This window comes from Mirounga angustirostris, unplaced genomic scaffold (assembly GCF_029215605.1).
Source record: "Mirounga angustirostris isolate CCGP_5_RB_7025 unplaced genomic scaffold, mMirAng1.0.hap1 SCAF_17, whole genome shotgun sequence".
NCBI lineage: Eukaryota > Metazoa > Chordata > Mammalia > Carnivora > Phocidae > Mirounga > Mirounga angustirostris.
This window is the reverse complement of record NW_026991725.1, coordinates 1,391,680-1,404,348: the sequence shown is the minus strand read 5'-3', so window position 1 is coordinate 1,404,348 and position 12,669 is coordinate 1,391,680. Positions and strand designations below refer to the sequence as shown.

General features: G+C 58.9%; 1 protein-coding gene across 5 annotated transcripts in view; it reads left to right on the top strand.

Annotated features, from left to right (window-relative positions):
• The window catches only part of SGSM2 (small G protein signaling modulator 2), a 38,989-nt gene that overhangs the window by 17,022 nt on the left and 9,298 nt on the right, over positions 1-12,669 (top strand). For 2 of the 5 annotated variants that reach the window (XM_064582974.1, XM_045889640.3), the window contains exons 3-17: positions 816-978; positions 1,262-1,423; positions 1,704-1,771; positions 1,869-2,014; positions 2,353-2,487; positions 3,022-3,146; positions 3,511-3,578; positions 3,785-3,945; positions 4,108-4,234; positions 5,853-5,987; positions 9,758-9,911; positions 10,725-10,789; positions 10,878-11,023; positions 11,543-11,671; positions 11,876-12,058. In XM_064582974.1, coding sequence (XP_064439044.1) covers positions 816-978; positions 1,262-1,423; positions 1,704-1,771; positions 1,869-2,014; positions 2,353-2,487; positions 3,022-3,146; positions 3,511-3,578; positions 3,785-3,945; positions 4,108-4,234; positions 5,853-5,987; positions 9,758-9,911; positions 10,725-10,789; positions 10,878-11,023; positions 11,543-11,671; positions 11,876-12,058 — 1,967 coding nt within the window. The remainder of the gene's footprint in view (positions 1-815; positions 979-1,261; positions 1,424-1,703; positions 1,772-1,868; positions 2,015-2,352; positions 2,488-3,021; positions 3,147-3,510; positions 3,579-3,784; positions 3,946-4,107; positions 4,235-5,852; positions 5,988-9,757; positions 9,912-10,724; positions 10,790-10,877; positions 11,024-11,542; positions 11,672-11,875; positions 12,059-12,669) is intronic. The other 3 variants (XM_054510993.2, XM_045889638.3, XM_064582975.1) reach the window with 2 other exon arrangements.

Below are 12,669 nucleotides of genomic sequence, written 5' to 3'. Positions count from 1 at the left end.
GAGCACCTGTGACATGAGGGGAGCGCTCCTCCTCCCACCTGTGGGCCCCCCAACACACCTGGAGGAAGTGAAAGGGACTGGGCCAGGGTTTGAGGTCCTGCGTCATGGTTCTGGCTCTGCCACTCCATGACTGTGATCAACTCCCTTCCCCTTTCTGGGCCTTTCCCTCATAATGGCCGAGCACCCCCCCGCCCATACATACTAATATTTTTAGACTCTACACATGGCTGGGGCAACTCCCCACCCTTTTCCCCCAAAGTCCTTTCCTCCCTGCAGGATCCAGATGGAGAGTATAAGCCTAGCCCCTAAACACATGAATGAGTGAAGGGAAATCCTCCCAGCATGGGAAATAGAAATCTCTCTCGGCTGCAGGGCTCATCAATAATTCAGGAGCCGCTGTTGGGTCTGATCTCTGTAGTGGCCTCATCCATATTTCACCTCCTTCCCATAGCCCTGTTCCTTAGCAACCACATCATCCATGCTTTCCGGGAGGGCTGCTGGGCCGTGTGCTCCCTGCATCTCCTGTCCTGTCGGTGCTGTCCATGCTTGCCCTCGTGGGCGGGGGGAGGAGCCACTGGAACTGGCAGCTTTGGTCCTCACAGTGCTGGGGCAGTGCTGCACACAGGAGGCATGTGCCCACCAGGCGAGGGATGGTATGGCATGTCAGCCCCTGCAGGTCCTCCCTGGCCTGCCTCTGACTGAAACCTCTCCCCCTCCTCCCAACCTCTCCCTCCTCCTCCCACTCCTGGAAGAGGAGTGTTTCTCCCTTTCCCCCTCGTGCCCAGGCTCAGGTGCTGGTTTTCCTTGTGGCTCAGGTGCAGTGGAGGCTTGCCTCCTACATCAGCTGAGACGCCGTGCTGCGGGCTTCCTGCGCAGTGACAAGATGGCGGCCCTGTTCACCAAGGTGGGAAAGACATGCCCAGTGGCTGGGGAGATTTGCCACAAGGTACAGGAGCTGCAGCAGCAAGTAGAGGGCAGGTGAGTCCTGGGCCAGCTCCTGCCATCACTCCCTTCTGCTCTTTGCACTTGTCATTTGCTCCCTCCCAGGTTGGCTTCCTGGGCTCATTTCTTGCAGGGTCCCTTGGGTGAGAGACCAGCCTAAGGGTGGGGGGGTGGCTCCTTTTGGACACAAGGCCCCACTTCAACCCCTCATCTTAGTCAGTCCTCTGGGTTCTTGGGGCACCAAACTCTGCTCCTAACACCACCTATCTGGGGCTTACTCCCAGGCCCTCCACTCCTGAAGCCCACCCTCTCTTTGCAGGAAACCCTTAGCAGGCAACCAGGATGCCCTGCGGAGACAGGGCTCTGCCAGCGGGAAGGGCCCAGCTCTCAGCCTACAGGCCTTAAAGCACATATGGGTGCGCACAGCGCTCATCGAGAAAGTGTTGGACAGGGTCATGCAGTACCTGGTGGAGAACTGCAGGTGACTGCCCCATCCCCCAAGCAGCCCCTCCCTGGGGCTCACCTCCTGAGCAGTCCTTCAGCCCTCCCCCTCAGCATGCGTGATTGTCCCCAGCAGTGTATAGGCATGGCCGTCTTCCCCTCTAGCACCCGGAAAGCATAGACCACACAGGGCACCCTCCAAAGCTCAGTCCTTGTGGACTCATTTCTTCTTAGTGACTCACACGAAAGGGTCTTTGTGGGGATGTCCGTACTTGGTGGGCTTGATTGCCCTGGAATGAGTCTGTCTCTCCCCCTGGCAGCAAGTACTACGAGAAGGAGGCTTTACTGGCAGATCCTGTGTTTGGCCCCATCTTGGCCTCTCTTCTAGGTGAGCTGAGAGCAGAGAGGCCCGTGCTGGGCCAGTGGGGGCTGAGGGGCAGGTGCTGAGGGGGCACCATCTGTGCTAACTGTCCCTGTCTTCACAGTGGGACCCTGTGCCTTGGAGTACACCAAGCTCAAGACAGCTGATCACTACTGGACTGACCCCTCTGCTGATGAGCTGGTCCAGAGGCACCGTATCCGGGGTCCCCCCAGTCGCCAGGACTCCCCTGCAAAGCGCCCAGCCCTAGGAGTAGGTATCCCTCTCCCCACCCCTTATAGTTATCCAGGCTATGCCCATGGGCCTGTAGGGAAGGGCAGCTTGGCCTCCATGTTCCTTGCAGACACAGGCTGGACCTTAGAGATGCACCAAGGTCGTGGCTACCTCAGGAGAGCCATTTATCCCTGCTGGCACTTATATAAATGCCAGGAGCCTATCACTGGTCCATGGCTGGAGAGCAGAGGGCGGCCGAGAGCAGACCCCGGACAGAATGGACCCCTGGGTCAGGTAGAGAGGCTCTGCATGGAGGCCTCAGGTTGTCTGAGGCGGATTTCGCAGGGCTGGGCGCTGAGCTGTGCCTTTCTGCCCAGATTCGGAAGCGGCATTCAAGTGGCAGTGCGTCAGAAGACAGGCTGGCTGCCTGCGCCCGTGAGTATGTGGAGTCCCTGCACCAGAATTCCAGGACACGCCTGCTCTATGGCAAGAACAACGTGCTGGTGCAGCCGGTAAGCGAACTTAATGCCCACCCCCTCTCCCTCTTCTGAAAGGCCCAGGACTGGAACTTTCCCCTGACTGGAAAGTCCCCTTCCTCAGAGGCTTGACTAGAGAGAAGGGGGGAGAAGGGCCCTACCCCTCACTTCACAGTTTCACATGCCTCGTGCCCAGCCTTGAGTTGGCAGGAGCCAACTCAGTTAGTTAGCATCTGCCCTGCTCGCTGAGAACCAGGCTGTCCAAAGGTGGGAATGGCAAGCGGCAGGCAGGGTGAACACCTGGCTTGGGTACGGCTGGCCCAGGAAATACCTGGCGTCCGGGAGGCTGACAGGACAGGGCCAGTAGCACGAGGCCAGCCGGGGAGAGGAGATGCCCACATCTGCGTGTGGCTCATGTTCTCCCGTCCTTCCTCCTGGCCTCCACTCCAGGATCCTGTGACTACTAGCTCAGGCTCCCCAGCTCCTGCTGGGAGCTTATGTCTCATAGGCCTCTCCTGGGAGCCTCAGCACCTTGTCACCTCTGCCTTCTGCTGTGTCTCCTCCCCATAGAAGGAGGACATGGAGGCTGTCCCTGGCTACCTCTCCCTGCACCAGTCTGCAGAGAGCCTAACTCTGAAGTGGACCCCCAACCAGCTCATGAACGGGACTCTGGGGGACTCCGAGTTGGAGAAAAGGTGGGGGCTCTGGGACTCCAGGCAGGGGGGTGGACAGACTCCGCTCGCTCCGGGAGGCAGGACTCACTCCTTATCCCGATGCCAAGAATTGCAGGAATAGGCTGCCTGGAGAGATTCCCAAGCTCTCTAAGATCAAGCCAGGCTGGGCATGAAGAGGTTTGCCCGAGCCAAGCTTTAGGCAGCTGAGACTGCCAGGCTCTGTGCCATGACAGCAGGGGCCCAGACGGACATGGCTGGCTGAGGTCACTTCTCGGCCACGGTCCTCCTGTCTTCAGGGTCGTTTTACAGGTTTTGGCGGTGGGAAATGAAGAAAGCGGGACGACAGGCCTTGCAACACAGTGACATCGATCTGGTTCCTTTCCAGCGTTTACTGGGACTATGCCCTGGTTGTCCCCCTCAGTCAGATCGTCTGCATCCACTGCCACCAGCAAAGTGAGCCTCCCTTGTCCTGGGCACAGGGTTGAGGAGAGAGAGAGACTGCCCTCTCCCGGCCACATACCGTGCACGGCCCATTGGATGTCTTGTCCTCCTCCTGTCATGCCCATGCACCCAGTTGGGAGGCCTGGCTGACTGGGCTGTGGTGATGACCAAGGGGTCTCAGGGAGGCCTAGCCTCACCCACCCGTGTACACCCCACAGAGAGTGGCGGCACGCTCGTGCTGGTGAGCCAGGATGGCATCCAGAGGCCACCGCTGCACTTCCCACAGGGAGGACACCTGCTGTCCTTTCTGTCCTGCCTGGAGAATGGGCTGCTGCCCCGAGGCCAGCTAGAGCCCCCACTCTGGACGCAGCAGGGGAAGGTACCTCAGGGCTTGGGACACTCTGAGTAAAGGGATGTGTGAGGGGGGTTCTCTGCTCACGTCCTTCCTTTCCCCACATGGAGTTCTTAGCGGCTGCCTTGGGTGGGACCTTGGATCAGACACTGCCCTGAACAGGCCGACCACCCACCCTTCCCTCCATAGGGGAAAGTGTTCCCCAAGCTACGGAAACGCAGCAGCATACGGACCGTGGATGTGGAGGAGATGGGCACCGGGTGGGCCACAGACTACGTGTTCCGGATCATTTACCCCGGCCACAGGCACGAGCACAGTGAGTGTCTCAAGCTTCATCCATGGAGGAAGCGAGAAAGACGCTCAGGGAGGCAGGGGAGTGCAGTGTTAACCCAGGAGGCGTAGCAGGCAGGGTCCACTCACTGACCAGGCCAGGTGGAGAGGAGCGGTTCATTACTCAGCCTCTCACCAGACCTTCCCCTGCAGATCATCCCTCTGAGAAGCTGCTGCCTCTCTTCTACCTACCTGTCTTCCCCCACCTCGTCACCCCAAGATTCTTGGCTCAGCCAATATCGTACAGTATTCTCTTAGCCTTTCCAGCCCTGGCCCAAGAAAAAAAAAATGTGGTGAGACTAGATAAAGAGAAGTTGGAGAACTCCATTCCTCCCTGGCCCACGGCCTGACCTCCACAAGGCAGCCTGGGTGCAGGGTCAGTGCTTCTTTTTGCATGGTGCAAATTGTTCACTGACTCCCCTAGAGCCAGAGCCCTCCTCGGACCAGCTACTGGTCAGAGGAGCTTTAGCTGGAGTAGGGGTGCACCTGAAGAAGGTGAAACTTGGAGCTGGCTGGGGGACCTTGGGGACTGGGGGTGCTGAGAGATGGCTTGGCTCTCATGGGTCCTGCCGCACCTGAACGCACACCCTTGGGTCCATGGGGCCTGTGGGTAGGTATCCGCCAACACCGGATTTCCCTTTCTGGTGTGAGTGCCATTGCCCCTTATAGGTTTCTCAGGGCCAGAGTCCCCGGTCTTGGGGGTGAGGTCCGAGGATTTACCAGCACGGAGCATTTATTGCCAACTGAACTACCTGCTCCCTAAATTTCCTAACTGGTGCCAGAAGTTGTCAGGGAGTTGTCTCTGTCCTAGCAGACGGACAACCGAGACGGCAAGCACACAGCCATAGCCCAGATGGCCCCAGCAGGACTGATGGGCCCAAGCCGCGGCGGTCCCCCTCCCAGAGGTGCCTAACTAGGAACCGTGCCTTGTGTCAGAATGTGTTTGCAAAGCTGGCATTTAATCCTGGGCTGCTGTGCGGCTGAGATGACTCAGTCTCCACGTCCCCTCTTTAAGCCTTGGCATCTCCCAGTTCTGGTCACTTTGCTTCAAGGACTGCACCCCCAGAGGGCGAGCCAGGGCCCTGGGAGGTGGAACCCAGCGGAGTGACTGAGGCTCTGCTCAAGTGCAGCGCTGGGCAGACCTTGAGGAGGTTGGGGTTCACGTCTGAGGAGGGGGATCTGGGGTAACCTGCAGATTTGCTTCAGCCTGACTCTGATATGAGCTGAAGAACGATCGGGATCCGTCTGCCAATAGTCGTGCCCTGCTTTGGCCAGGGCTAGGGAGCTCCTGAGCCGCCTGCCTGTCCCCACTGGTCCCTGTCTTTCACTCCCCTTACTCCCCCCGTCAGCTCTCCGTCTGCTGCTCTTCCTGGACAGGGCCTCCTCCAGGGGAGCTCTGGAGCTGCCGTCTTCCCCTCACTCTCTTCCACACTCTCCCCCGTAAATCATCCAGACAGCTCTCGGTCCCCCAAGCCCGTTCTCAGTGCCCAGCAGGTTTGAGGCGACCCAGACCCTGGTCCCCTCCTTGTAAGGAGGGAGTCTGGTGCCTCCTGCCAGGACCAGGTCCTCATGCCTCTGCCTCTCTCGCTGTTCTCTTTGAGCAGTCACTATTAACTACCACCACCTAGCGGCCAGCCGCGCGGCCTCGGTGGACGATGATGAGGAAGAGGAGGATAAACTGCACGCGATGCTCTCAATGATCTGCTCGCGGAACCTCACAGCTCCCAATCCGATGAAAGGTTTTTATCCCTGCCCCGCCCCATCCCCTGGCCCACCTGCCACCCACCGCAGGGGCTCGGACGGCAGTGTTGGCATTATGGGACTGGGGTGGTCCCCCATCAGGAGGCAGGTCAGGGAGGGCGGAAAGAGGCGCTGGCAAGAAGAGGGGATGGTACAAAGAGCAGGGGGCTCGGGGCTCCCCAGTGAGTCTGGAAGGGAGAGGGCTTCATGCCTGCGAGTGAGGATCCTCTGGTAGGAAGATGTGACTATCTGGTCGCCTCTGGGGAACCTCGAGTGTCTTTCCAAGCACTACACCCACTCCTGGGGGCCGTGCTGGCCAAGCTGCAGCATTGTCTCTTTCTTTCTCCCCTGCTGGCTGGGAAGACTGGCCTCCCGGCCCTGGACCTTTGACTTCTGACTTAACAGAAACAGGGTAGAGGTTCAGCCCCTCCCCGGCAGGGATGGGGGCTGGACAGCTCACACGAATGAGTCCTGTGGCTCAGGTGAGGTGTTGGAGCTACCATGGAAAGAGACCCAGGGCTGGGTTTACTCAGCAGGGCTGACGGCTCTAGCAGGTACTGCCTGGAGCATGAAATCTAGAAATAAATGTGCCGGAGGTCTAAAACAGGTGTTTCCCACCCTCGCAGACCTCAGAGTCCGTGATTACAGAGGAGGTCCCTTCATTGTAAACGACCCGGCGCAGTGCCGAGTTCCTCCACATTGGTCCCTCTGTCCACCACCCATCCTTCTTAGCACAGAGATAGGTTGGTAGAGGAGGAGAACCCTACTCTTTATAGAGAGCGATCGGCCAGGGGACCTGAGAAGTCTAGGCCAGATGCTCAAGGGAAAATTGGTTATGAAGGGGCTGGAGCCAGCTTTCTTGGAGCTTAAGGGAACTTCCCTGTCCCCACCCATTCCCATGCCACAGAATTCATTTCTTCTCCCCTTTTCCTGCCCCTACAGAGGGTATCTAAGAATATGTGACACTCCCCTTATGCTTCCACAAACTTCTGCCAAAGAGCCCAGTTCCTTAGCCCAGCCACCAAATCAGCAATGAGGTCCCCTGCCCCGCCCACTCCCTGGGAAACTAAGTCTGTGGCCTAGCACACATCTAGCACACCCTCAGCACAGCCCTAGCAGCTGCCCCCACCTACCACATGCCTGCCCTGTGCCTTGCCTCCCTCGTAGCCCTCCTGGCAGGACCCACAGGCCCCCTTGGGCGGGAGTCCAGAGGAGCCTCACTTCTGAATTTGTCTGCACACAGCCCGCCGTCTGACTCCTTGCAAACCTGGGCTCGGGACTGATGCTTACTTACAGGTTAAGGGACTTGGAGCAGTGTAGGAAGGCTGAGTCAGGAAGGACAGGGATCCCTTTCTTACTGCATGAACTGATATCAGGCTGGAGGCTGGGGGTCCCAACAGAGCCCCTGTCTTGACAGACTTGGCACTAGGAAGCCCAACCCCCGACTAGTCTTAGGGTCGAGGCCTCCAGGGTCAGAGAAGCCCCCGTGCCCATGGAGTCCAGAGGCCTCGGGGCTTATCTGGGCTTCCACTCGGGGAACTCGGGAACCTGACCAACCCAATATACAGCCCCTGGGCCCCCAGTACTTGGGGAAAGGAGAGGAGACCTGAGAGGAGAATTGGCAGGTGGTTGGGGATTTGATGTGGGAGCCCCCACCTCCACCCCAGTCCATAATGACAACACTGTTGAGTCCGTTCTACTAGCCGTTGCTTTTCAGGCCTGCCACATGCTTGACTTGTGCATGTGAATCAAGTGGCGGGTGTCCAGACTCTCCTCTCCCTCCCCCCACCTCTCCTCCTTTTCCTGCTACCTCCCCACAGAGCAGAGATGCTGTTCACTCTAATTCTGCTCCAGGCCAGGCACCTTTCACTCGGAGTCTTAGGGGCTGTGGGGTTCAACCACCCTGATCATTTTTGCTTCAAACTTTCCTCATGCTCAGAGGAGAGAGTCAGAGTCAAAGCTGGCCCAGCAGATCCCCCCCACTCCCCCCATGTCCAGCCTGCTGCCCCTCACCCAGTCACTCCAGAGCTCCAGCTGTCTGCACTGGGTTAATTCAGAGATGCAGTGTTCAATGCTGGCTGGCTCAGCTCCTTCCTGGAGAATTAAGGTGAAGAGCATTGACCCAGGAGTCTTGCCTCAGTTGGGCCCTACTTTCTGGGCATGAGCTTGTTTCCCTATGTGCCCACCGTTCATCCTCTGTACCTGTCGTACCCCCTTCCCCCCCACCCCCCCGCCTGCCCGCCTGTTGCCTGCTGCCTGCCTGGCTGGGCCTGTTCCCAAACCCCCCTCCCATGACTGGCCTCTCTCCTGCCTGTTGCAGGGGCATGAGCTGGGCTCCTGCCCCACCCCACCTGCATTTGTCCCCTCCCTCTTCTTCCCAGTTTTGGGCATGGCTTGCAACTCCTCACTCCCAGAGCCGCAGCCCCTCCACACCACGTATGTTCCCTTAATTTGCCTCCTGGTGGAGCTGAAGGGCCAGATACCTACAAAAACCCCAGCTGTGGGTCTGAGAAAGAGCGTCTCAGGCCAAGAAAGGGCATCCCCTGAGGGGACTGGAGGGGGCTCAGCTCAGCCCTCCCCACCAAGGCACATCCAGAGCTGGAGTCTGGCTCTGACAAAAACCGGGCCCAGGTCTGCTTCAGACTCCTAGCAAGCCAGGGCCCAGGCTATGATTCATACGACAAAATGCTGTTTGAGAAAAGCCTCTCCTTCACACATACAGCTCTCATTCCTTCTTCTTCCCTCTTCTCTGCTCTCCCCTTCCCTCCTGGTGTCATCTCCTGGTCCTTACGCTTTCTGCCCTTACTTCGCTTCGTCTTTGTGACTCACTGGACCTGCCAGAGTCCCCTGTGGGCAGTGTCCTGCTCCACTTGGGTCCTAGGAACTCTCAAGGGTCTCGAATTCTGACTCAGACCAGCTGGGCTGGCTGAGAAGGCTCCAGCCACTGGTGGGGTAGGTGTGTCCGAGGAGGCATCTTCTGAGGCTGCAGCGGGCACCTCCTTCTGGGTGGGGGAGCGAGGTGCCCAGCACCGCCCCCACAGTGGCCTGACAGCACTGGGACTTTTGCCCTTCCTGCCAGCTCACCTGTGTGGTTGGAGGAGACCACCATGCTAAATGCAGTCAGGCAGGGTGAGGATGGAGAACTCAGGAAGAACCCATGTGAGTTGGCAGCAAGGGCACCTGGGCTGGGTTGGGGAGCACTGCTCCTCCTTAACCTGTGACAGGGTCTAGAACCCTCAGAGGGGCAAGGTCTGACGACCGGGACAAGTGGCTCTGGGATCCTCAGGAGCGTTGAACAGTGGAGACTCCTGATGTGGAGAGGTTCAAAGCATTGCAGCATACCAGGCACCTTCCTGCCCATCTCAGAGTCTGTCCAGGAGGACCAGGCTGCACCATCGAGGGCCAAGCCAGCTGGCGGCGTTTTAGAGAGCTTAGGCTTTTGTTGTTCTTTCTTCCTCCTCCCTCTAGAAAAGCAAGTGCTCCTTCCATTGCTGATAGCAAGATGGAGAGAACAGACACAAGTATCCACAACTCAGTCCAAGTATTTTATCACATGCAGAAAGACTAGCTGGAGGGTGGGAAGTGTCAGGCAGCCTCTCTTTCCACCATTTCCATCTCTGGGCTCTGGACCAGGCAGGTGCCACCTTGGTGGTTTGCTACCAGTGGGTAACTTCATGCTGCAGCTCTGGGCACAGAGGTGGGCATGCTACAGGTGCTTGTGGGGCGGAGGCCTGCCAGGCCCTGACCATGGCCCCCTTCCTGTCCTCAGATGCTGGTGACATGATCGAAATGCAGGGCTTTGGGCCCAGCCTGCCAGCCTGGCACCTGGAGTCCCTGTGCAGCCAGGGCTCCTCCTGCCTCTTCTGCTCTACCCGCAGCTCCCCATATGCCACCCCCAGCCGCTGCAGCTGTGTCCCCGACCGGTGAGTGGGCAGGGCCCAGAACACCAGCTCCCTGCGCCTGGGTCTGCCTGTGCGCATTCTGCCCTGAGGGGCTGTGGCACTTGTCTGACAGGATGGCCTCAAGTTGGACAGACCTGGGTTCAATTTCCCTTCTGCTACCTAGGTGACTTTGACAAGTTACTGAGTCTCTGTGAGCCTCTATGTTTCTGAGCCTCGGTTTCCTCATATGTAAAATGGGAATAATACCACCTGCTTCCTAAGGTACTGGTGAGGACTAAATGAGGTGTGTGACTCAGTGAGCGCCCAGAGCTGTGCCCAGCACATAGTAGGTACTCAGTACGTGGGAGCTCTCCTTCCCAGTGTGGACACGGACGCTGCCCTCAGGCTATACATATGAGGACACACACCAGGTATCTGGGCATCTGCCATGTGCCAGGAATGGCGTATGAACGGCCCTGGTGTGAGGGTCCTAGCCAGCGCCTGATGCCAGGGCTCTTCTCTTTTACCTCTTAACTTCATTTTTGGCGTGCTACTCCTCGTGACCCTGAGATGGTTCTCTCCATTTTCACATGAGGAAACCAAGATTCACTAACACGAAGTGAAGTTAGTTGCCCAAAGTCCCTTGGGTGGTTGGGGGCCGGGTTAGGTCCCCAGCAGGTCTACTCAGGGTGACTGACAGACACAGGGAGCCCGCAGAGGTGCTGCGGGGCTGTGGATCCTGCTCACACCGCCCGAGCACCTTACCTGCCCCCAGGCCAGAATGTCCTTCTCTCTCAACCTCCTCCCACCAGAGGGGCCATAGCCCCTCCCCTCTGAGCCAGGTTATTTCCACAGGTTGCCCCTCAGGTTGCTGTGTGAGAGCATGAAGAGGCAGATTGTGTCCCGGGCCTTCTATGGCTGTGAGTGTAGGGTGGGGTGGGGCCGAGAGGGGTGGGAGCTGGGGGAGGTACCATTGCTATGGGTCCTGGCTCCCCCTGCCCCCCACAGGGCTGGCCTACTGCCGCCACCTGTCCACTGTGCGGACCCATCTGTCAGCACTGGTGCGTCACCACATCATCCCTCCTGCCCGGCCCCCGGGGGCCTCAGGGGGCCTCACCAAGGACGTGTGGAGCAAGTATCAGAAGGACGAAAAGGTGCACACTCTGGGGAGCCAGGGCCGGAGGCTGGGTCAAGGGGCTGGTGGGACGCGGGGGAGCAGCAGCGAGTAAGGGGCAGCCTGCCCCCAGAGCAGCTCTCCTACACCAGATGGGCATTCAAGCAGAATGTCATAGAGGTCGGGACTGATGGCCTTGGGGTGGCCCAGGTCATGGTAGAATCTCAGACAGCTGGGTCTGTGGGTTTCCATGGGAAGGGGGCTGGGCTGGTTCTAGTGTGCATCCACGTTATTCTGAAACCTTGGGCAAATCTCTGCATCTCTCTGGGCTCCGTTGCCAATCCTGGAAGGGAAGGAGGTTGAACTGGATCTCATCCAGCTGTAATCTGGGGCAGGGAGGCCGTGCCCATCCCAAAGCAGGGTTTGCCTGGGCTTCGGCGGAGTGACGGAATCATTGTCCCCAGCCCCAGCACTCCATGGGAGGGATGCTGATGGGGTCGCCCAGCTGGGCTGCGGTGACCGTGGGGGCTATATGGTCTTTACTTCCGGGGTCCCTCAGAACTACAAGGAGTTGGAGCTGCTACGGCAAGTTTACTATGGAGGCGTGGAGCATGAGATCCGTAAGGACGTCTGGCCCTTTCTGCTTGGCCACTACAAGTTTGGCATGAGCAAGAAAGAGATGGAGCAGGTAAGGGGACCGTACTCCCATGGGGCAGGGAGCTGGGGAGCTGGGCCTAGGGACCCCAGGAAGGGGCCTCTGCAGCCCCGGCGCCGCCCCAGCCGGAAGGAAACGGCGGAGGAAGGCATTAGCAGGGCAGCCCCACCGTGCCCCCCCCCCCCCCGCTGGGCCCCGGGGTCCCCCACTCCATGGTCACGGTGTGCTCTGAGACAGGCGGACTCGGCAGTGGCAGCAAGGTACAAGCGGGTGCTGGCGGAGTGGAAGGCCTGCGAGGCGGTGGTGAGGCAGCGGGAGCGGGAGGCTCAGCCGGCCCCATTCACCAAGTTCTCCTCGGGCAGCAGCATCGACAGCCATGTGCAGCGCCTCGTCCACCGAGATTCCACCATCAGCAATGACGTGAGCCTGACGGGACCTGGGGGAGCCGGGGACAGGGGCCACCAGCGTTTTATAGGAGTAAAGTGGAGTCCTGAGCAGCAGCCCGAACTCTAGTAGGAGTCACTGGGAGAATATGGCTTAATGTGTCTGTGTCTCATTTTCTTCTGCTGAGAAGCCCAGTGATGGCCCCCCTGCCGCCCCCGTCTCTGAGTGTCGCAGGAATGAAATGAGATAGTACACTGTGTTCTGGTTTAATGGACAAGCAGGGAAAGAAGGATGTATCAGGATCTAGGGAGGCGCTCCTTCCTACAGGGAGAGGTCTCTCAAGGCTAGAAACAGACAGCCCAGGGTTGGAGTCCCAGGTCCACGGTCAGTAAGATGGGTGACTTCTTTTCTCTGGGCCCTGGTGTCCCTCTCAGCTCTGCTATCCTCTGACCGTGGAGGTTTCACCGAGAGCTTGTTGGCCAGAGACCAGGACAGCACTCAGAGGGTCCCCGTCGGCGCCTACTGGCAGGATCCCCCTCCCACCGTGGTGTCCTCCCTCCCCACGTGGAACTGATACACTAGTTCAGAGCCTATGTAGTCCTTCCGGCATCACCCTGGCCTTTAGATGAACAGCGAGTCCCAGACCA